Source organism: Bombina bombina, chromosome 2, assembly GCF_027579735.1.
Source record: "Bombina bombina isolate aBomBom1 chromosome 2, aBomBom1.pri, whole genome shotgun sequence".
Lineage (NCBI taxonomy): Eukaryota > Metazoa > Chordata > Amphibia > Anura > Bombinatoridae > Bombina > Bombina bombina.
This window is the reverse complement of record NC_069500.1, coordinates 1,288,091,521-1,288,116,282: the sequence shown is the minus strand read 5'-3', so window position 1 is coordinate 1,288,116,282 and position 24,762 is coordinate 1,288,091,521. Positions and strand designations below refer to the sequence as shown.

Here is a 24,762-nt window from a genome sequence, read left to right as displayed (position 1 = left end):
GTGTAAGGGGCTCACATTAGGGGGTAGTTTAATGTAGCTGGCGGCTGTGTAAGGGGCTCACATTAGGGGGTAGTTTAATGTAGCTGGCGGCGGTGTAAGGGGCTCACATTAGGGGGTAGTTAATGTAGCTGGCGGCGGGGTAGGAGCTCACATTAGGGGGTATGTAATGTAGCTGGCGACGGTGTAAGGGGATCACATTAGGGGGTTATACTTTTAATGTAGGTGGCGGCGGAGTCCGGGAGCGGCGGTTTAAGGGTTAAATACTTTATTAGGGATTGCGGCGGGGGATCGCGGTTGACAGGTAGATAGACATTGTGCATGCGTTAGGTGTTAGGTTTTATTTAGCAGTTTGCGGGTGACAGTTAGATAGACATTGCGCATGCGTTAGGTGTTTTATTTTGCAGGTAGTTTAGGGAGTTACGGGGCTCCAATAGACAGCGTAAGGCTTGCTACGCCTGCAATTTGTGGCGAGGTGAAAATGGAGTAAGATTTCTCCATTTTCGCCACGTAAGTCCTTACGCTGTATATTGGATACCAAACTGCGCGGGTTTGGTATACCTGTCTATGGCCCAAAAAACTACGGGCGAAGGCAGAAATATATGAGCGTAACTTCTAGGTTACGCCGTATATAGGATACCAAACCCACGCAAATGTTGGCGTCGCCGGCTTTTGCGGGCGACGCTGTATATCTGATCGGGCCCCAGGTAAGCATACTGTACATTTTGTTTTTACAATGCATTAATAAATACTGACTGATTCAGGGCGAGTATATATTTGTTAAGGTGACGTGCAAATTTTAGTTTGTCTTAATCTACTGCAAATATTATAGCGGACACAAATTATAAATGTTGAATATTCAGGAGGAGAAAGGGAAAGAAAAGAAAAGAGAAGGAAAAATATACTATTGCAATAAAGATGCAGTCTTTGCTGTTTAGGCCATTGTATCAGATTGGCTGCTGGCTAGTTTGTAATGTAATTTAAAAATAAATGAAGAAGAATATTTTTTACTTAAAGGGATAGGAAAGTCAAAATTAAACTTGCATAATTCAGATAGAGCATGTAATTTGAAGACACTTTTAAATTCCCTACTATTTTCAAATTTGCTTTGTTCTCTTGTTATCCCTTGTTGAAAAAGAATAGGCACATATCCTACACTAGTGGGAGCTGCTGCTAATTGGTGCCTGCACACATTTGTCTTTTGTGATTGGCTGACTAGATGTGTTCATTTTGCTGTCAGTAGTGCAATGCTGTTCCTTCAGCAAAGGATAACAAGAGAATGAATCATATTTAATAATGGAAGTAAATTGGAAAGTTATTTACAATTATATGTTCTATCCAAATCATGAAACAAAATGTTGAGGTTCCCTGTCCCTTTAAATGTAACTGATTCAATGAATTGTCATTTTGACACTTAAAATGTATGTTAGTTGTTTATTTTGAATTTGTGATATAACATTGTATAATTATTTTTGTTTTTGAACCTCTAAAAAGTAAAGGAAAAAGGTTGACATAACATTTTGTTTTTCTTTTTTGAAAAAAAAGACAGAGAAAAAACTTGAATATTGCATAACGAAAGTGAATGACTACTTCATTGACAGCTTGTTTTCACTACATGAAGAGAGGTAAGGAAATAAGTGGCACACATATATGAAATAAAGGTGATTATGACATAACATACCCTAAATATTGTTAAATTATACAAGTTTACAAATTATAACAATAAATATTATGTTCTCAAAAAAATATTTTTGCCAATATAAGCAACAGTGGGGGTTTTGGGGGTGAAGGATATGGGCTAAAGAGGTGGGTAAAACTAAAAGGGTAAAAAAATGCAGGTCACATCCCACAACTGCATAACCAACCAATCCCCCCCTCCCCCCCAATAACCTGCCTGTACTCAAAACACCTGCAACTCCACTTCCCCCTGCCCTGAACTTGCCCATGAAACAACCATAACTATAGCGCCAATGACCCTGGTTCCACCCATGGAACAGTCGCAACTAAAGACAGGAGTGTTTGTACCTTTTAAAGGGACATAATACTCATATGCTAAATCACTTGAAAGTGACGCAGCATAACTGTAAAAAGCTGACATGTAGTGATGTCGCAAACTTAAAAATTTGGGTTTGTGAACGGCGAACGCGAACTTCCGCAAAAGTTCGCGAACGGGCGAACCAGGCGAACCGCCATAGACTTCAATAGGCAGGCGAATTTTAAAACCCACAGGGACTCTTTCTGGCCACAATAGTGATGGAAAAGTTGTTTCAAGGGGACTAACACCTGGACTGTGGCATGCCGGAGGGGGATCCATGGCAAAACTCCCATGGAAAATTACATAGTTGATGCAGAGTCTGGTTTTAATCCATAAAGGGCATAAATCACCTAACATTCCTAAACTGTTTGGAATAACGTGCTTTAAAACATCAGGTATGATGTTGTATCGATCAGGTAGTGTAAGGGTTACGCCCGCTTCACAGTGCGCAGTGTAGGTGATATACCTGCCCTGACCATGCTTTGCAGACCAGGTATCAGTGGTCAGATGGACCCTTGCCCCAACACTGTGTGCCAGACATGCCATTATAGCAGACTTATATGGCTTTGGCGTTGCTTTTTGGAGATTAAAAGGCTGCTAAATGCCACTGTGCACCACACGTGTTTTATGCCCAGCAGTGAAGGGGTTAATTAGGGAGCATGTAGGGAGCTTGTAGAGTTAATTTTAGCTTAAGTGTAGTGTAGTAGACAACCCAAAGTATTGATCTAGGCCCATTTTGGTATATTTAATGCCACCATTTCACTGCCAAATGCGATCAAATAAAAAAAAATTGTTCACTTTTTCACAAACTTTAGGTTTCTCACAAAAATTATTTACAAACAACTTATGCAATTATGGCATAAATGGTTGTAAATGCTTCTCTGCGATCCCCTTTGTTCAGAAATAGCAAACTTATATGGCTTTGGCGTTGCTTTTTGGTAATTAGAAGGCTCCTAAATGACACTGCGCACCAAACGTGTTTTATGCCCAGCAGTGAAGGGGTTAATTAGGGAGCATGTAGGCAGCTTGTAGAGTTAATTTTAGCTTAAGTGTAGTGTAGTAGACAACCCAAAGTATTGATCTAGGCCCATTTTGGTATATTTAATGCCACCATTTCACCGCCAAATGCGATCAAATAAAAAAAATTGTTCACTTTTTCACAAACTTTAGGTTTCTCACAGAAATTATCTACAAACAACTTATGCAATTATGGCATAAATGGTTGTAAATGCTTCTCTAGGATCCCCTTTGTTCAGAAATAGCAGACTTATATGGCTTTGGCGTTGCTTTTTGGTAATTAGAAGGCTGCTAAATGCCACTGCGCACCACACGTGTTTTATGCCCAGCAGTGATGGGGTTAATTAGGGAGCATGTAGGGAGCTTGTAGAGTTAATTTTAGCTTAAGTGTAGCGTAGTAGACAACCCAAAGTATTGATCTAGGCCAATTTTGGTATATTTCATGGCACCATTTCACCACCAAATGCGATCAAATTTAAAAAAAACTTAAATTTTTTCGCAATTTTAGGTTTCTCACTGAAATTATTTACAAACAGCTTGTGCAATTATGGCACAAATGGTTGTAAATGCTTCTCTGGGATCCCCTTTGTTCAGAAATAGCAGACATATATGACTTTGGCGTTGCTTTCTGGTAATTAGAAGGCCGCTAAATGCTGCTGCTCATCACACATGTATTATGGCTAGCAGTGAAGGGGTTAATTAGGTAGTTTGTAGGGAGCTTGCAGGGTTAATTTTAGCTTTAGTGTAGAGATCAGCCTCCCACCTGACACATCAGACCCCCTGATCCCTCCCAAACAGCTCCCTTCCCTCCCCCACCTCACAATTGTCCCCGCCATCTTAAGTACTGGCAGAAAGTCTGCCAGTACTAAAATAAAAGGTTTTTAATTTTTTTTTTGCATATTTACATATGCTGTGGTGTAGCATCCCCCTTAGCCCCCAACCTCCCTGATCCCACCCAAAACAGCTCTCTAACCCTCCCCATCTGCCTTATTGGCGGCCATCTGGGGTACTGGCAGCTGTCTGCTATTATTTCACAGTCAAAAAAGTGTTGTTTCTCTTGTTAAGTGTATTCAGTCCACGGGTCATCCATTACTTATGGGATATATTCCCTTCCCAACAGGAAGTTGCAAGAGGATCACCCAAGCAGAGCTGCTATATAGCTCCTCCCCTCACATGTCATATCCAGTCATTCTCTTGCAACTCAACTAGATAGGAGGTTGTGAGAGCTCTGTGGTGTTTTTATACTTAGTTTATTTCTTCAATCAAAAGTTTGTTATTTTAAATGGCACCGGAGTGTGCTGTTTGTTCTCAGGCAGTATTTGGAAGAAGAATCTGCCTGCGTTTTCTATGATCTTAGCAGAAGTAACTAAGATCCACTGGCTGTTCTCGCACATTCTGAGGAGTGGGGTAACTTTCAGAAAGGGAATAGCGTGCGGGGTACCCTGCAAACAAGGTATGTGCAGTAAATTATTTTTCTAAGGAATGGAATTGACTAAGAAAATACTGCTGATACCGATGTAATGTAAGTAAAGCCTTTAATACAGTGAGAGCGACTGTTAGCAGGCTGATTTAATTATATACAGTAAAAGTAATTTTCTAAGGAATGGAATTTGACTGAGAAAATGCTATTAATACTGAAGTGATGTTATAAGCCTTAAATGCAGCAGGAAGTCTGGTATCAGGCTTATCAATAAAGATACATATTCCTTAAAAAAGGACGTTTAAAACGATTTTGCTGGCATGTTTAATCGTTTTGTTAGGTACACTGGTGATAAAACTTATTGGGGCATAAATTTTTTCCACATGGCTGACCGGTATTTCTGCATAGAAACAGTTAACTGAAACTCCCAATGTTGTAATATTGAGTAGGAGGGGCCTATTTTAGAGCTTTTTTGACGCAGTAAAAATTCAGGCTCAGTCTTCCTGCTTCTTCCTGCATGACCCAGGTCGTCTCCAGAGAGCTTAAGGGACTTCAAAAGTCATTTTGTGGGAGGTAATCAGTCACAGCAGACCTGTGACAGTGGTTTTGACTGTATTTAAAAAACGTTTTTTTCTTTACTGCTTATAAAGAACCGTTTTGGATATTAAGGGGTTAATCATCCATTTGCAAGTGGGTGCAATGCTCTGCTAACTTATTACATACACTGTGAAAATTTGGTTGCTATAACTGATTGGGTTCATTGTTATTTCAACTGTGACAGTTTGTTGTGCTTCTTAAAGGCACAGTAACGTTTTTCTATATTGCTTGTAAAATTATTTACAGTATTTTTCCAAGTCTGCTAGTCTTATTGCTAGTCTGTTTAAACATGTCTGACACAGATGAATCTGTTTGTTCACTATGTTTGAAGGCCAGTGTGGAGCCCCATAGAAATATGTGTACTAAATGTATTGATTTCACTTTAAATAATAAAGGTCAGTCTTTATCTATAAAGGAATTATCACCAGACAACGAGGGGGAAGTTATGCCGACTAACTCTCCTCACGTGTCAGTACCTTCGCCTCCAGCTCAGGAGGCGCGTGATATTGTGGCACCAAGTGCATCAGAGAGGCCCATACAAATCACTTTACAAGACATGGCTACTATTATAAATAATACCCTGACAGAAGTATTATCTAAATTGCCAGAATTAAGAGGCAAGCGCGATTGCTCGGGGATAAGAACAGAGTGCGCTGGTGCTGTGAGAGACATGTCCGATACTGCGTCATAGTTTGCAGAACATGAGGACGGAGAGCTTCATTCTGTGGGTGACGGATCTGATCCAGGGAAACCGGATTCAGAGATCTCTAATTTTAAATTTAAGCTTGAGAACCTCCGTGTATTGCTAGGGGAGGTTTTAGCGGCTCTGAATGACTGTAACACAGTTGCAATTCCAGAGAAATTATGTAGGCTGGATAGATACTATGCAGTACCGGTGTGTACTGACGTTTTTCCTATACCTAAAAGGCTTACAGAAATTATTAGCAAGGAGTGGGATAGACCCGGTGTGCCCTTTTCCCCACCTCCTATATTTAGGAAAATGTTTCCAATAGACGCCACTACACGGGACTTATGGCAGACGGTCCCTAAGGTGGAGGGAGCAGTTTATACTTTAGCTAAGCGTACCACTATCCCGGTGGAGGATAGTTGTGCTTTTTCGGATCCAATGGATAAAAAATTAGAAGGTTACCTAAAGAAAATGTTTGTTCAACAAGGTTTTATCTTACAGCCCCTTGCATGCATTGCGCTTGTCACTGCTGCTGCGGCATTCTGGTTTGAGTCTCTAGAAGAGGCCATTCACTCAGCTCCATTGGATGAAATTATGGACAAGCTTAAAGCACTTAAGCTAGCTAATGCATTTGTTTCTGATGCCATTGTACATTTAACCAAACTAACGGCTAAGAATTCCGGATTCGCCATCCAGGCGCGCAGAGCGCTATGGCTTAAATCCTGGTCAGCTGACGTGACTTCTAAATCTAAATTGCTGAATATTTCTTTCAAGGGGCAAACCTTATTCGGGCCCGGCTTGAAAGAAATTATCGCTGACATTACTGGAGGTAAGGGTCATACTCTACCTCAGGACAAGGCCAAATCAAAGGCCAAACAGTCTAATTTTCGTGCCTCTCGAAACTTCAAGGCAGGAGCAACGTCAACTTCCTCCGCTCCAAAACAGGAAGGAACTGTTGCTCGTTACAGACAGGCCTGGAAAACTAACCAGTCCTGGAAAAAGGGCAAGCAGGCCAGAAAACCTGCTACTGCCCCTAAGACAGCATGAAGGGATGGCCCCCTATCCGGAAACGGATCTAGTGGGGGGCAGACTTTCTCTCTTCGCCCAGGCGTGGGCAAGAGATGTCCAGGATCCCTGGGCGTTGGAGATCATATCTCAGGGATATCTTCTGGACTTCAAGGCTTCTCCTCCTCAAGGGAGATTTCATCTTTCAAGGTTATCAGAAAACCAGATAAAGAAAGAGGCATTCCTACGCTGCGTACAAGACCTCCTAGTAATGGGAGTGATCCATCCAGTTCCGCGGACGGAACAAGGACAGGGATTTTATTCAAATCTGTTCGTGGTTCCCAAGAAAGAGGGAACCTTCAGACCAATCTTGTATCTAAAGATCTTAAACAAGTTCCTCAGAGTTCCATCTTTCAAAATGGAAACTATTCGGACCATCCTACCCATGATCCAGGAGGGTCAGTACATGACCACAGTGGACTTAAAGGATGCCTACCTTCACATACCGATTCACAAAGATCATCATCGGTTCCTAAGATTTGCCTTTCTAGACAGGCATTACCAATTTGTAGCTCTTCCCTTCGGATTGGCTACGGCCCCGAGAATCTTTACAAAGGTTCTGGGCTCTCTTCTGGCGGTTCTAAGACCGCGAGGCATAGCGGTAGCTCCGTATCTAGACAAGCTTTCAAATTGCCACATCTCATACAGAGATTGTCCTGGCTTTTCTAAGGTCGCATGGGTGGAAGGTGAACGTGGAAAAAAGTTCTCTATCACCACTCACAAGAGTCTCCTTCCTAGGGACTCTGATAGATTCTGTAGAGATGAAAATTTACCTGACGGAGGCCAGGTTATCAAAACTTCTAAATGCTTGCCGTGTCCTTCATTCCATTCCACGCCCGTCAGTGGCTCAGTGCATGGAAGTATTCGGCCTAATGGTAGCGGCAATGGACATAGTGCCATTTGCGCGCCTGCATCTCAGACCGCTGCAATTGTGCATGCTGGGTCAGTGGAATGGGGATTACTCAGATTTGTCCCCCCTACTAAATCTGGATCAAGAGACCAGATATTCTCTTCTCTGGTGGCTATCTCGGGTCCATCTGTCAAAGGGTATGACCTTTCGCAGGCCAGATTGGACGATTGTAACAACAGATGCCAGCCTTCTAGGCTGGGGCGCAGTCTGGAACTCCCTGAAGGCTCAGGGATCGTGGACTCAGGAGGAGAAACTCCTCCCAATAAATATTCTGGAATTAAGAGCAATATTCAATGCTCTTCTAGCTTGGCCTCAGTTAGCAACACTGAGGTTCATCAGATTTCAGTCGGACAACATCACGACTGTGGCTTACATCAACCATCAAGGGGGAACCAGGAGTTCCCTAGCGATGTTAGAAGTCTCAAAGATAATTCGCTGGGCAGAGTCTCACTCTTGCCACTTGTCAGTGATCCACATCCCAGGCGTGGAGAACTGGGAGGCGTATTTTCTAAGTCGTCAGACTTTTCATCCGGGGGAGTGGGAACTCCATCCGGAGGTGTTTGCTCAACTGGTCCATCGTTGGGGCAAACCAGAACTGGACCTCATGGCGTCTCGCCAGAACGCCAAGCTTCCTCGTTTCCGATCCAGGTCCAGGGACCCGGGAGCGACGCTGATAGATGCTCTAGCAGCTCCTTGGTTCTTCAACCTGGCTTATGTGTTTCCACCGTTTCCTCTGCTCCCTCGACTGATTGCCAAGATCAAACAGGAGAGAGCATCGGTGATTCTGATAGCGCCTGCGTGGCCACGCAGGACCTGGTATGCAGACATAGTGGACATGTCGTCCTGTCCACCATGGACTCTACCTTTGAGGCAAGACCTTCTAATACAAGGTCCTTTCAATCATCCAAATCTAATTTCTCTGAGACTGACTGCATGGAGATTGAACGCTTGATCCTATCAAAGCATGGTTTCTCAGAGTCAGTTATTGATACCTTAATACAGGCACGAAAGCCTGTTACCAGGAAAATCTACCATAAGATATGGCGTAAATACCTGTTTTGGTGTGAATCCAAGAGTTACTCATGGAGTAAGGTTAGGATTCCTAGGATATTGTCCTTTCTCCAAGAGGGTTTGGAAAAAGGCTTATCAGCTAGTTCTTTAAAGGGACAGATCTCTGCTCTGTCTATCCTTTTGCACAAGCGTCTGGCAGAAGTTCCAGACGTCCAGGCTTTTTGTCAGGCTCTGGTTATGATTAGGCCTGTGTTTAAAACTGTTGCTCCTCTGTGGAGCTTAAACATGGTTCGGAAAGTTCTTCAAGGAGTTCCGTTTGAGCCCCTTCATTCCATTGATATTAAACTTTTATCTTGGAAAGTTCTGTTTTTGATGGCTATCTCCTCGGCTCGAAGAGTCTCGGAGTTATCCGCCTTGCATTGTGATTCTCCTTATCTGATTTTCCATTCAGACAAGGTAGTTCTGCGTACTAAACCTGGGTTTTTACCTAAGGTAGTCTCTAACAGGAATATCAATCAGGAGATTGTTGTTCCATCATTATGTCCTAATCCTTCTTCAAAGAAGGAACGACTTTTGCATAATCTGGACGTAGTTCGTGCCCTAAAATTCTATTTACAGGCAACTAAAGATTTTCGTCAAACTTCTTCCCTGTTTGTCATTTACTCTGGACAGAGGAGAGGTCAGAAAGCTTCGGCAACCTCTCTCTCCTTTTGGCTTCGTAGCATAATACGTTTAGCTTATGAGACTGCTGGACAGCAGCCCCCTGAAAGAATTACAGCTCATTCCACTAGAACTGTGGCTTCCACCTGGGCCTTTAAGAATGAGGCCTCTATTGAACAGATTTGCAAGGCTGCGACTTGGTCTTCGCTTCACACTTTTTCAAAATTTTACAAATTTGACACTTTTGCTTCTTCGGAGGCTGTTTTTGGGAGAAAGGTTCTACAGGCAGTGGTTCCTTCCGTTTAAGTTTCCTGCCTTGTCCCTCCCATCATCCGTGTACTTTAGCTTTGGTATTGGTATCCCATAAGTAATGGATGACCCATGAACTGAATACACTTAACAAGAGAAAACATAATTTATGCTTACCTGATAAATTTATTTCTCTTGTAGTGTATTCAGTCCACGGCCCGCCCTGTCTTATTTAAGGCAGATCTAAATTTTAATTAAAACTCCAGTCACCACTGCACCCTATGGTTTCTCCTTTCTTGTCTTGTTTCGGTCGAATGACTGGATATGACATGTGAGGGGAGGAGCTATATAGCAGCTCTGCTTGGGTGATCCTCTTGCAACTTCCTGTTGGGAAGGGAATATATCCCATAAGTAATGGATGACCCGTGGACTGAATACACTACAAGAGAAATAAATTTATCAGGTAAGCATAAATTATGTTTTTTTTTTTTAAATGTACACTACTGTTACACCAGATATGAGTGGTGGCACTGGGCAAGTGGGCACAGTATACGCTGTGAGCCTGACACACACGCTGCAATTATATTACACAGGGAAAAAAAAAGAACAGACTTATGTTCTAGCCCTAAAAAGGGCTTTTTGGGGTGCTGTCCTTACAGCAGAGATCAGATGAGTCCTTCAGGACTGTAGTGGACACTGAATACACTAGCCTAGCTATCGATTTCCCTATTAAATCCGCAGCAGCTACACTGTCCCTCCTCTCACTAAGAATGCAGCTTCCGAATTAATCTAAACTGGATGCTGTCCAGGAGGTGGGAGGGTCTGGGAGGGAGGGTCTGCTGCTGATTGGCTGGAATGTGTCTTCTGACTGTGAGGTACAAGGTCAAAGTTTACTCAATGATGAGGAATAGGGGGCGGACCAAACATCGCATATGTTCACCGTCTGCAGTGAACGCGAACATGCTATGTTCGCCGGGGCGAACTATTCGCGACATCACTACACATGAAAATATCACATGAGTATCTCTATGTATAAAAGGAAAATATTTTACCTCACAATTTCCTCAGCTCACCAGAGTAAGTACTGTGTAAACAGTTATAATTCAGCTGCTGTCCAGCTGCAGGAAAAAAAGAAAAAAGGAAAAAAAATGATAAGCAGTAAATCAGCATCAGCAGTGCTAAGGTCATGAACTGTGATGTCATGATATTTCATAGTAAACTTCCTAAAAACTGGATAGGGAAATAACATGAGTGTGCATGAGGCACGCTCTCTTGCAGGTTCCGGGACAGGTATACTGATTTTCTGCTTAAAGTCCTGTACAATAGGTGTGAATACTTAGGACATTTTGAGGTAAAATATCTTTCTTTTTTACATAGAGATGATCAGGTGATATCTTGTGAGGTTTATTTAGAAATCTCACAAGATTTCAATGCAATCTCATGAAATCACAGTAAACAGTGTATGACATCAGCACTGCTGATGCTAATTGTTGCTGTTCTTCTTTTTTTAAAAAATACTTGCAGCTGGACAGTAGCTGAAGTTTAACTGTTCACAGAGCACTTACTCTTTTGAGCTCAAGAAATATTGAGGTAAAATATCTTCCTTTTTTTACATACAGATGATCAGGTGATATTGTTTTTGTCAGCTTTTTACAGCTATGCTGTATTACTTTCAAGTGTTTCAACATTTTGGTATCATGTCCCTTTAATAAAGTTTCTGGAAACGCCATGGATCATAAACAAAATTTATTTCATAGTAATATGAATTTTTAATGGTTAAAGGGACATAATTCCCAAATGCTAAATCCATTGAAAGTGATGAAGCATAACTGTAAAAAGCTGACAAAAACAATATCACCTGATCATCTGTATGTAAAAAAGGAAGATATTTTACCTCAATATTTCTTGAGCTCAAAAGAGTAAGTGCTCTGTGAACAGTTAAACTTGAGCTACTGTCCAGCTGCAAGTATTTTTTTTTAAAAAGAAGAACAGCAACAATTAGCATCAGCAGTGCTGATGTCATACACTGTTTACTGTGATTTCATGAGATTGCATTGAAATCTTGTGAGATTTCTAAATAAACTTTCTTGAACTGAGTATGAAAATAACATGCCAAATGCACACTCCCTTGCAAGTCCTGGGACTAGTATCCTAATTGGCTGTTTAAAGTCCCTTTTAAATGGGATGTGGTTACTGAGGATATTTTGAGCTAAAATAACTTCCTTTTTAGGTAGAGATGATCAGGTGATAATTTCTAGTAGGGATGGGCGAATGTTTCTAAAAATTCGAAATTTAAAATTAATTTTGATACATTCGTTCATTCGAATCGAATTTCGAATGTTTATATAACATTCTAACATTCTATTATCGAATTATAGTTTTTTAATTTTTCAATAAAATTTGAAAATATTTGTTTGAATAATAGAATGTTTAGCTATGCATTCATTCAATTTCGAAATGTAATATTCGAATGTGACATATGATATGCCTGAAGAAACGGCGCGGTAGACGCCGAGAAACGCGTAGCGAATAGTACATTTGTTTTTATTGATTGTACTGTGCTTACCTTTTGCACTTTTAAATATATATCTTTATTTTTACTAAGTACTCCTTGCTCGACCTAGCCGCTTATATACACAAAAACTAGTGATCACTTGGACCAAATTCACCAGGGACGCCAAGGGGTTTGTGTACTGGGCCACTATAATAGTCCAGTTGGTATCACATGCACCATTGGGTGCTTTGGACAACGTGAGTACCATTATTTCCTGGGGATAGAACTGGGTCATAAAAACCGTATTGATTTGCACTAGGAGTCGCCCTTCTATCCTTTCCCTTCATTCGAATTTGAATGTGACATTCAAATTTGAAATAGTATTTCTAGTCTACAACTGTGTTTAATAATTGTAACATTCGAATTTAAATGCTACATTCAAATTTGAATGCTACATTCAAATGTCACAATCGAATTCGAAATAGTATTTCTATTCTAATACTGTTTTTTAAATGTAATATTCGTGTGACATTCAAATTCGAAATAGTATTTCTAGTTTACAACTGTTTAATAAATTTAATATTCGATTGTGAATGCTACATTCAAATTTGAATGTAACATTCAAATTCGAAATAGTATTTCTAGTCTAATACTGTGTTTTTTAAATGTAATATTCGAATTTGAATGTGACATTCGATTCGAATGTGACATTTAAATTTGAAATAGTATTTCTAGTTTACAACTATGTTTAATAAATGTAATATTCGAATTTGAATGCTACGTTAGAATTTGAATATAACATTCAAATTCGAAATAGTATTTCTAGTCTAATACTGTGTTTTTTAAATGTAATATTCGAATTTGAATGTGACATTCAATTCGAATGCGACATACGAATTCAAAATAGTATTTCTAGTCTACAATTGTGTTTTATAAATGTAATATTCAAATTCGAATGTGACATTCGAAAACTGTAATTAACATTTGAAAATAGAATTTTTAAGAATATTCGTTCTTATCAACATTCTATTATGTAAATCGAATTTCTACAATAACATTCGTTCTAACATTCGAATTCGAATATAAACACATTCGCCCATCCCTAGTTTCTAGTCAGTTTTATACAGCTATGTTCAATAGCTTTCAAGTGATTCAACATTTGGGTTTCATGTCCCTTAAACATATAGAGCCTGATGATCTGAAAACTCTCCACTCTGCTGAGATGATCTAATACATCATGTCAGTACCGTGAGGTCCCTCAAAGATGATTAAAATGGCAATTTATTGTCTTGAGAGTTGTTTATCTTTCTATGCAGAGTTCTGGATGCTAAGGAGAGACACCTACATTGCAAAATAATGTTTAAAAAAAATCCCCCAAAGATTTGGCAAGATTTCTCTCCATGTTGGTGAGTTTTTGATACTCAGGCCCATAGCCTTGCGTCATTGGAGTCGGTAGAAACAGAAATGTTAAGTCCTCCTTCCATTCCCCTTTATGTACCCTTCCCACGAAGGGTACATAAGGGTACATTTTAACTCAAATTCTTCCAATTTGGAGTATGATAGCATGAACCGTGGTCCTACTCCAGTCTTTTGCAAGATGTAAAACAAAGATTTCAGAACCAGTGAGTATGCCAATCTAAAGAGCTCTATCAAGGCTTCATACACTCTTGGCTAGATTACAAGTGGCACACTTCGCTAAACAAACTTGCATGTTAAAAGTTGAAAGTAAATGATTGTGCTCAAGAACAATCAAAATGAGCTTTTAACAAATTAGCACGACAGATGCCTAAACATAAGGGTTAAAAAAAATGTTCACCAAACACATTATAAATATGTTAAAATAAACTATTACACTTAAATAAACACTTTCTGATAAAATGTTTTATCCCTTTAACGAAGCATGTCGTACAGGGTACGTCGCACACAACCTGGTCTTTAAAGACCAGCGACGTACCCTGTACGACATAAGGGTTTAAAGCGTCTGGAAGCGATCCTGATCGCTTCCAGACGCTTTCAAGGTATTGCTGTGATGCCTCGATATTGATATTGATATTGCGCAACAACCACTGCCACCAATGAATGAGTGAATGGGACACAGGGAGAGGGAGGGGGGAAAATAACACTCAAAAGGATCTGGGAGGGGGAGAGGGAGGAGGGTATTGATGGGGGGGCAGCTACACTACAGAAAAAATTTAATTACATAATTTTTTTTTAAAAAAAACATTTTTGGGAGGCAAATTGGGTACTGGCAGACAGATGCCAGTACCCAAGATGGCAGCAAATAGGTAGTGGGCAAGGGTTATAGAGCTGTTTGGGGGGGATCAGAGAGGTTGGGGGCTAAGGGGGGGGGGGTCCATCACAACTAGACAGATATTTAAAAAAAAAAAAAAATAATTAAAAAAAAAAGCCTTTTATTTTAGTACTGGCAGACTTTCTGCCAGTACTTAAGATGGCGGGGACAATTGTGGGGTGGGGGAGGGAAGAGAGATGTTTGGGAGGGATCAGGGGGTGGGATGTGTCAGGTGGGAGGCTGATCTCTACACTTAATATTAACCCTGCTAGCTCCCTACAAGCTATCTAATTAACCCCTGCACTGCTGGGTATAATACACGTGTGATGCGCAGCAGCATTTAGCGGCCTTCTAATTACCAAAAAGCAACGCCAAAGCCATATATGTCTGCTATTTCTGAACAAAGGGGATCCCAGAGAAGCATTTACAACCATTTATGCCATAATTGCATAAGTTGTTTGTAGATAATTTCTGTGAGAAACCTAAAGTTTGTGAAAAAGTGAACAATTTTTTTATTTGATCGCATTTGGCGGTGAAATGGTGGCATTAAATATACCAAAATGGGCCTAGATCAATACTTGGGGTTGTCTACTACACTACGCTAAAGCTAAAATTAACCCTAGAAGCTCCCTACATGCTCCCTAATTAACCCCTTCACTGCTGGGCATAATACACGTGTGATGCTCAGTGGCATTTAGCGGCCTTCTAATTGCCAAAAAGCAACACCAAAGCCTGCTATTTCTGAACAAAGAGGATCCCAGAGAAGCATATACAACCATGTATGCCATAATTGCACAAGCTGTTTGTAAATAATTTCAGTGAGAAACCTAAAGTTTGTGAAAAAATTTGTGAAAAAGTGAACGATTTTTTTTATTTGATCGCATTTGGCGGTGAAATGGTGGCATGAAATATACCAAAATGGGCCTTGATCAATATTTTGGGATGTCTTCTAAAAAAAATATATATATATGTCAAGGGATATTTAGGGATTCCTGAAAGATATCAGTGTCCCAATGTAACTAGCGCTAATTTTGAAAAAAAGTGGTTTGGATATAGCAAAGTGCTACTTGTATTTATTGCCCTATAACTTACAAAAAAAGCAAAGAACATGTAAACATTGGGTATTTCTAAACTCAGGACAAAATTTAGAAACTATTTAGCATGGGTGTTTTTTGGTGGTTGTAGATGTGTAACAGATTTTTGGGGTCAAAGTTAGAAAAAGTGTGGGGTTTTTTTTTCATTTTTTCCTCATATTTTATCATTTATTTTTAGTAAATTATAAGATATGATGAAAATTATGTTATATTTAGAAAGTCCATTTAATGGCGAGAAAAATAGTATATAATATGTGTGGGTACAGTACATGAGTAAGAGGAAAATTACAGCTAAACACAAACACTGCAGAAATGTAAAAAAAGCCCTGGTGTTTAAGGGAAAGAAATTGAAAAATGGCCTTGTCCTTAAGGGGTTAATATAGATATTAATAAAAATGTTTTATAAGGGTTAAAAGGATATGGTATATAGCAAGGCATTTGACTGAAAAGGGCTACAATGCATATAAAGTATGTGTGATATATATATATATATATATATATATATATATACATACACACACAGGGGTGAAGAATTATCACATATATATTTGTATTTATTTGTATATATGTATTTACATGTGTATATATGTGCTTATATGTGTAAATATTTGTATACATACAAACACATCTATATGCATACATACACACACACACACACACACATATATATATATATATATATATATGGGTAGGAGTTGAGGGTTCCAAACTGTAGCGCTCATAGAATGGAGAAAACATAAACAGAGAACAATTTATGGTGCAGTATGAATATACTAGTTAACAGTATAGTGCAAAAGGTAAAAATGTTGCTCACCTTTTTAGACCTCAAACATGTGAGGTATGTGGGGAAGCGTTGGAGGGAGTTAATCCCTATCTGTGTTAAAGATGCCTGTCTCTTGGTGACCAGGTGTTAATGGGGTTCGATACTTCTTTTCTGGTGCCTTTGGGGGTATTCTTCTCCTCTGTGGAGTATGGTAACTTTAGTTTCTAGTGATGAATTTCATCTGTATGGTGTGAGTAGAATCCTTTCTTTTTCAAGAGTATACTGTGTTTTTTTGTGGTCTTTATAAGAAAACCAATAATATGCTTCCCCTCTCTGGAGTATGGTTAATTCCTTTAGAAAAGACTCAGATGCGAGTATGTGATAAAAACAGGTATCCTTTATTGAAGCACAACAACATGTGTCTGTGTTAATATATAAAAAGTCTCAAGATGGTGTTAGTTTGCAGAGACTGTGGATGACTTCTTTCAACAAAGAAGGGGATTTGGATGAATGCCTCTTTATACAAACGATGGGAAGTCGCAAAGTGTGCCACTGATTTAAGCTGTAAAGTTCAGTTTGCACGAAGTCTGTAAATACTGTTGATGGAAATTTCCTGATATTGTTCTATGATTACCTATGTGGTTTATGTCCTTCTCAGGTATTTCGCTTAGTCTGATGGCGCTGGATTCACAGACCTGTATCTGACAGGTTAGCTGTGATGTACTCTGGAATGTTGCGGTCTAGCTGGACCGGAAGTGGGTGTGCCCTTACGCGTTTCGTGAACCTGTATTCACTTCGTCAGAGGGTATGCCCACAAGTCATATTGTGACGCTTTTATAACGTTTAGAATATGGTAAATGATTGATTGCTGCAGTGTTAACTGTCAGGTTTTTACTCATAATACTAAATACTTATTTCTAAAGTGACAAATGGCCACTTTCTCTAATGGACAGCTGTCAGAAACAGGGTGGAATTAAAAATTGAATAAAACATTTTTTGGTCAGCTTGTTTTAAAAGCCGGTTGCTCCTGCTTTACCTATGAGTTTACAGTTATGCACACATATTTGAATAAAAGATATATATGATGATAATATGGGATTCATTGTCTGTCATGGGATGCAATCCATTGCATATATGCTCAAATGAAAGAGTTTTGGCTCATGTAAAGCCTATAAAGAAATCAGTGTTTATTACCACCAATTGTAATAGAGCAATTATGTTTGTTCAATATAAAGCTTATTTTAAAGTTTAGGGCTCTTTCTTTACCTATGTATTTATATTTATAAACATTTGTTTCTTAAAATGGAAAGAAATGGAAGAAAAAAGGGATATAGAATTCATATGTCCTTTTAGGGGTTATTTTATTGTTCAGGTAGGAGTCCATGTTGGTTATTAACATTAATTTTTATGAATATTTATTTTATAAAAAAGCCGCAAGATCAATGTCTTTGTTGAGACCTATTGGTTGTAGTGACCTCAGGCGGTGAATCCAGTAGGTCTCTCTTTTCCTTAGCTCAAGCAGTCTCTCTTTTCCTTTTGATTCAGGTATTTGTTCAATTGCTTTAATGATAAATTGATCGCTGTTTTTGTTATGGAATTGCCTCCCAATGCCATATTCAGAATCTGCTTATTTTATATTATTGATATGTTCTAGTGTACATCTTTTCAGACTTCTTTTGGTGCGCCCTATGTAAATTTTATGACACAAGCATTCTAATAAGTACACTACGAATTCTGACTTGCAGTTTAGAAAGCCATCTATGGATACCTTCTCCTTGTCATTATTTATAATCCATTTGTTTTCTTCTTTGGTTTTATTTGTATGACTACAGCATATGCAGTTTTTCCGGCCACATTTGAAGAAACCTTTCTTTGTTCTTAGTTCTTTTAAGTGGTGTTGTTGGTGCAAGAATGTTTTTAATGCACTTGTTTTTTCTATACGTGACTTTAGGGGGTTCAGTAAGGATATTTACTAATACAGGATCTTTTTGTAGGATACCCCAATGTTTTTTTAGAATGTTTTCAATTTGTTTGGCTCCACTTGTATAAGTGGTAATGAATCTAGTATTTGTATCCTTACTCTTAGACTCATTGTCCTTGGTTTTTAAAATACTTTTTCTGTCTGTGTTTTTCACCTTGTCATATGCTTCACTGACTGTGGTCTCTGTATATTGTTTGTTCTTGAATTTAGCTTTAAGAGAATCTGCTGCAGATTCAAAGTCTTCATCTTTACTGCAATTACGTTTTACTCTTTGGAACTGCCCATAGGGTATATTGTTTATCGAGTTGGGATGGTGACAACTGGCAGCGTAAAGATAACCGTTAGTGTCAGTTTTTTTTGTGTAGTTTTTAGTGTGAATCTTTTTATCTTCACAAAAGATAGTAACATCTAGAAAGTCAAGGGACTGATCACCCCACGTCTTAGTGAAAGAGAGATTTATGTTATTTGTGTTAAGATGGTCAGTAAATGTGTTGAAATCATTTTCTTCCCCTTCCCAAATGAGGATGATATCGTCAATAAATCTCTTCCAGAATCTTATCTTACTTAAATGGGGGTTGTTATTAAATACAAAGTCTTCTTCATATTTCCCCATATATAGGTTGGCAAAATTTGGGGCAAATTTTGTCCCCATTGTGGTCCCCCATTTTTGGAGATATAATAGTTTTTTCCCCAGTATGAATTGGATTGCATTACCAATAAAATCAATTTGTGTTTTGTTAATTATATATATATTTTTTTTTTAATACATTTATTATTGTAGTCGAGAAAAACAAATGTAAAGTACCAACAATAAATAACAGTTTCAATAAAATTGCAATAACACTTCTAAACTCAAAGGATTGACCTGGAAGTATAAAGAGGGTTTTCAATCCCCCTTAAATCACACATAAATTTAAAATAGAAAGGAGTAAAGATACGAGGTTGAGGAGGGGGGGAGGGTGAGGCAGGGAGAGGGGAATAAAGGGGGAGAAAGGGGGAGGGGGCTTGAAGAGTGTTCTTTAATAAAGGTCGATATTATGTGGAGGAGCAAGTTTAAGAGTCAAATATCATGGGTTATTGTATTGGGCATCCAGTCAGTGGTGTATCGTTCCTTCCAGTCGGCCCAAACCATTTCAAACAAGTCAGAGTTGTTTCATTTATAGAAATGAGTAGGTATATGGAGATGAATGCTTGGTGTTTGGGAAGGGCTTGAATGTTCAAATGTAGGAGGGCTGTGGCTGGGGACTTAGGGAGGGAAACCATAAGGGTTGAATCACAGGGCATTCCCATCAGGTATGAAGCATGGTGCCCCTATGACCGCAATTCCTCCAACAATCGGGGGATGCGCTCGGAAACATCTTCACCAGTCTAGTAGGTACATAGTAGGAAAGTAGTTTAAAGTATATCTCATATAATGTTGTACAATGTATGGCCTTCTGAGTCAGAGAGAAGGCACGCTCCCACATGTCATGGAGGGCCCGCACTCCTAACAATGTTTCCCAACGGGCTAGGAGAGAAGGTGTTTCAGAGCATTGTGTGGCGCCTAGCATCACATAATGAAAAGAAAGAGGCCTATGTAACCTGGAGCCCTCATCCCAAACGGTCTCCCAGAGGGTCAGAGGGCGAGCGAGGTTCGGCTTAAATCCCCAACTGTTTAGGAAGCTTTTGATTCTATAATATTCAAAAAGCAAATAGGGAGGTATATGAGTGTCCCCACAAATCTGGGGGAATTGCTTGAAAGAGCCCTGAGGGGTTGCGGACCAAAAGTCTGACACCCGGTGCTTTTCCATTTGTATCCATTTATTTGGGTGGGAGTCCTGAAGTCCTGAGAATAGTCCCGTTATAGAAGTAATTGGGGAGGGGTGCGGGGCAATATGCGATCAATGTCTAATCTTGTCCTAGAAGCCAAGACATTCAGAGACAACTGGGCTTATTAGTTCCAACTCCCTACGACAGTGTGGTGGGGTCCAAATTAGATCTCGAAAACTGAGATGGTAAGGTAAAGATGCTTGTTCAAGCGATCTCCACTTAGAGTGGGATAACTTGACTCCCCATTGAAATACATGGGTGAGCATAGCACCTTCATAGTATCAATGAAGCAATGCCACCAGAGGTTTTAGGGAGTTGGAGCAATCTATGTGCTACCCTGGGAGATCTGTCGCGTAAATCCACTCTGAAATTGGAACAGGAGGTGTTTGGGGAGATTGATGGGGAGGCAACGAAAGAGGTAGGTGAGTTTTGGGAGAAAGGACATTTTCAAGGCAGCAATCCTGCCAAGCCAAGACACATGCTGCATGTTCCAATCCCTCTTCAGGGAGCGAAGTGAAGTGAGAAGGGGGAGATAGTTATCTTTTATTGTCTGAGAAAGTCTACCTGATAATCTAACACCTAAATGTAAGACCGAACAGTCTGTCCAAGTAAAGTTAAAACTTTTTTTCATAGAAGCCAATTATTCATCCGCAAAACCTTGTGTATATACTTCAGTTGTTGAAAGGTTTAATTTATAATAAGAGTGGTCTCCAAAGGAGGTAAGTACATCTAATAACCTAGGGATAGTTTGCATAGGCTGAGCCGAAAAGAGCGGGACGTTGTCCACGAAATGCGCTATTTTGTGCGAAGTACCAAATAAGGTAACACCCTGAATCTGAGGATCAGATCTTATTTGCTACTCTAAGGGCTCAATTGACAAGGCAAATAGTAGTGGTGACAGGGGACAGCCCTGTCTAGTGCCATTTGTTATAGTGAAAGAAGGGGAACGTAAACCCAACCCGCTCACATAAGCCGTGGGGATCTCATAAAGGGCTCTAATAGGCCCTATAAAGTCACAAGGAAGGCGAAAATGCTCAAGAACCACCCAGAGATATTGCCATCTGACACGGACAAAGGCCTTCTCGGCGTATAGAGATATGACCGAAAGCAGTTTCCGAAGTCTAGACGAGAGAGTCAAAATATTAAGGAGTCACCTTGTATTATCTGGGCCCTCTCTCTGGGGCACGAAGCCCACCTGGTCTGGGTTAATTAGGGAGGGTAGAAACTTGGCAAGTCTATTAGCCAGAATCTTGTAGTAAAACTTTATATCAGTATTTATTAAAGAGATAGGTCTATAGCTGGCGCATAAAGTTAGATCTTTGTTTTATAATGGTAACTATGTTGGCCTCCAGGAATTCCTTTTGGAAACGACTTTCATGTCTAGCTAGATTGTAAAATTTTAGTAGTAAAGGGGATAGTTATAAATATTTTGTAAAAATGAGCCGGGTAACCATCTGTACCAGGGGACTTAAAAGATTTCGCATTTCTAATGACTGATATAACTTCCGTGATGGAAAATGGGGCGTTTAAAAGGTTGCGTTGTTCAGAGGAAAGTGTAAGCAGTGACTGGGTCTCGAGATAGGTTTGTAAAACCTCTTTAGGAGTGGACCTGGGTGATTCAGAAACAGCTATATTATACAATTTGGTATAATAATCAGCAAATGTCTCCCCTATTTGGGACGGGATTTGTAGGCGAGAGTCTGGGGTACGTATACAATGGATTCGTGATAACCCCACTCTATTTCTAATCGTGTTAGCTAGTAAGGAGTCAGCCTTATTACTTTTATAGTAAAACATATGTTTCAGTTTTGTAAGATTAATTTGAGTTCTACGGAGCTCTAGCTGGGAAATGTGGGCCTTGACTGCAGTGATTTGAGATGTAATGGCCATGTTAATTGCATTTCTATTTTGCTCTTCTAAGGTTCTCAGTTTAATGTGGGCTTGTGAGAGGGTGAGGCCAGCTTGCTTTTTATAATGTGCTTGTTTGGTGATCAAGAGTCCCCTGAAAGTGGCTTTGGCGGCACCCCATAGTATGTCATCCCTGACTGTGGCGTTATCGTTGGCTTGTATGTAATGGGTGATATCCCTGCGGAGCTCTTCTCTTAAGCGCACATCCTCAAAAATGTGATGGGGAAGTCGCCAATTGAATCTAGAGCGAGAAGTGTTAGCAATGTTTATATCAGCCTGGACTATGTCATGGTCCGACCAGGCACAAAGGGAAATTCTAGTCTGCAAGATTAGGTCAAGGGAGTCTGCTGAGGAAAATATGTAGTCCAGTCTGGAGTACAGTCTGTGCGGATGAGAAAAATGCGTGTAGTCATGGTCTTGGGGATGAAAGGCTCTCAAAATGTCATAAAGGCCTGAGCAAGACATTAAGTGTCGGAAGCTACTAGACAATTGTTTAGCTGGGGAGGGCCCTAAAGTCTTAGACATAGTTGTTCTATCGATTGTGTGGTCCCAGACCATGTTAAAATCCCTGGCTATGAGGACCCTGCCCTGTTGGACTTGGGCAAGGACATGGAGAACATGCTTAAGGTATCTTGGCTGGTTGGAGTTCGGAAGGTATATGGAGGCCAGGGTATGGGTGGCATGGTTTAACTTGCAAATTAGTATAATATATCTTGCTTGGGGGTCTTTAATAACCTGAATTGACTCAAAAGCAATCCGCTTATGGAGAAGAATCGCCACTCCTCTGGCTTTTTTGGTGAAGGAGGCCGTTTCAATATGAGTATATGTCTTAGAGACAAGTTTGAGGGGTTCACTGTCTACCCAATGGGTCTCTTGGAGAAAGACTACATCCAGTTTATGGTGTTTCAGGGACCTTAGTAAAAGACTACGTTTGTGAGGGGAATTAAGACCTCTAACATTGTGAGTTAACAATCTGATGGGATTCATTGCGTGTGGCAAGGATTGGACAAAGATACTATGACACTGGAAGTAGGGAGCACAGTGAGATAGTGGGGGGGGGGAAGAGATTCAAGGGTAAGGAAGAACGGGTAGGGTAGGCACTAATCAAGTGCCTCCAAATGTGGTGGAAGTAATCCACCTCAACGAGTCCTAACGCGGACTTCTATATGGGGGTGGAGAATATGAGGTGCTAAATTAAAATATGTAGGACTGAGAACATCATCAGCCCGCTCTATAAAATACACATACACAACTATTAGAAGATAACAATTTATCCTTAACTTAGTCAGCTAAACAATTAGAACAGGTACAAACAGGTTATTTAGTGCAGAATTAAACCTTAAAGGTATAACGCCTAAGGCAGGCCTACAAGAGGCAAGAAAAGCGCAGTAACGCAAAGTCAATTAGTGTCTGTGAGCTGGGGCATTTTAGCTCTTTTGACTCTTTGGTCCTTAGCAATCCACTCGGACGCAGAGGCACGTAACTTAGGATGAGGAGGGTTTCTTTGCGGGGGGGGGCTCATGCCTAAGTCCCCAGTTTGTTAGGAGAGTCAAGCCCTGATCTAGGGTTGCAGCCACAAAGGTTTGGTTGTCCTTAGTGATGATGAGTCGAGTAGGATATCCCCATCTGTACTTGATGCTGTTCTTGCGCAATGAAATAGTGACAGGTTGGTAATTCCTCCTTTGTTGGAGGGTGTGAGCTGAGAGATCGGGAAGGAGTTGTATATCTTTAAATCTCTCACTGAGAGATGGCTTTTTGAAGGCAGCTTGGATCAGCCTGTCTTTGTAAAGGAAACTGTGAAAGCATACTATTACATCTCGTGGCTTGTCAGAGGCCACTGTTCTAGGGCGTAATGCTCTATGCGCACGTTCCATGGTGTTGGAGAGGCCTTCAGGGGTACCTATTAGCTCATGAAACCAATCAAAAACTCCTGAAGCTCGGCAGGCGCAACCGACTCAGGAACTCCCCGGAATCTGATATTGTTGCGTCTGGATCTGTCCTCAACATCAGCTAGTTTGAGTTCTAGTTGAGAGATTTGATCGGCCAGAGTTTCTGAGTATGTAAGAAGATTAGACTGATCCACCACGATATCATCCTGCTTTCATTCTAATGAATCCACTCTTTCTTCTATTTCAGACATCTCTTTTTTAAGTTCGGCAGAACTACGCTGTATTTCTTGTGTAATGAACTTGGTCTGTGAGGCTAACATTTTCTTCAGTGTTGTTTCAGTGATAAAGTGCTGCAAAGCAGACGTAGAGTGTGTACTAAATTGAGACTCCTCATCCTGCGAGTCTGGATCGCTCAAGTCTCTTTGGGGTTCCATGTTTGGGCCTTTGGATTGTTGTGTAAAATGGTCATAGACCGTTTTTTTGGATTTTGATGCAGACTTAGGAAGCCTTCTACCTAAGTGCGGCATAGTGTAAAAGCTAGGAACCAGTGGGGAACTACGGGAAGAGGACCCAATTACCTGTTTCCAATTTAATATACTTATTGGTCTGCTGAAAAGAAGAAAGAAGTTAGTAAGTCACATACACATAAAAAGGCATTACTCTAAAATCTGTAGAGCGGGGCTGAGTGTCAACTCAGTTAAATCTATCAAATGCTAAGAACAAATAATCATTTCTGACCTCTCTTTTTATAAAGCAGTAGGCACCTGCACAACCTATGTGAATAGGATGACTAGTTGGTAGTCTTAATTAAACAGTAGAAATGCAGGAAGGATAAGAATATCTGCACGCTCACTCCTCACCCCAGGGAGAAAAAGGATACGACCC

At 40.1% G+C, this 24,762-nt stretch overlaps 1 protein-coding gene across 2 annotated transcripts in view; it reads left to right on the top strand.

Moving 5' to 3' along the window:
* Window positions 1–24,762, top strand: part of LOC128650283 (uncharacterized) — a 422,276-nt gene that overhangs the window by 378,104 nt on the left and 19,410 nt on the right. For both annotated transcript variants that reach the window (XM_053704109.1, XM_053704108.1), the window contains exon 21: window positions 1,543–1,622. In XM_053704109.1, the coding sequence (XP_053560084.1) occupies window positions 1,543–1,622 (80 nt within the window). The remainder of the gene's footprint in view (window positions 1–1,542; window positions 1,623–24,762) is intronic.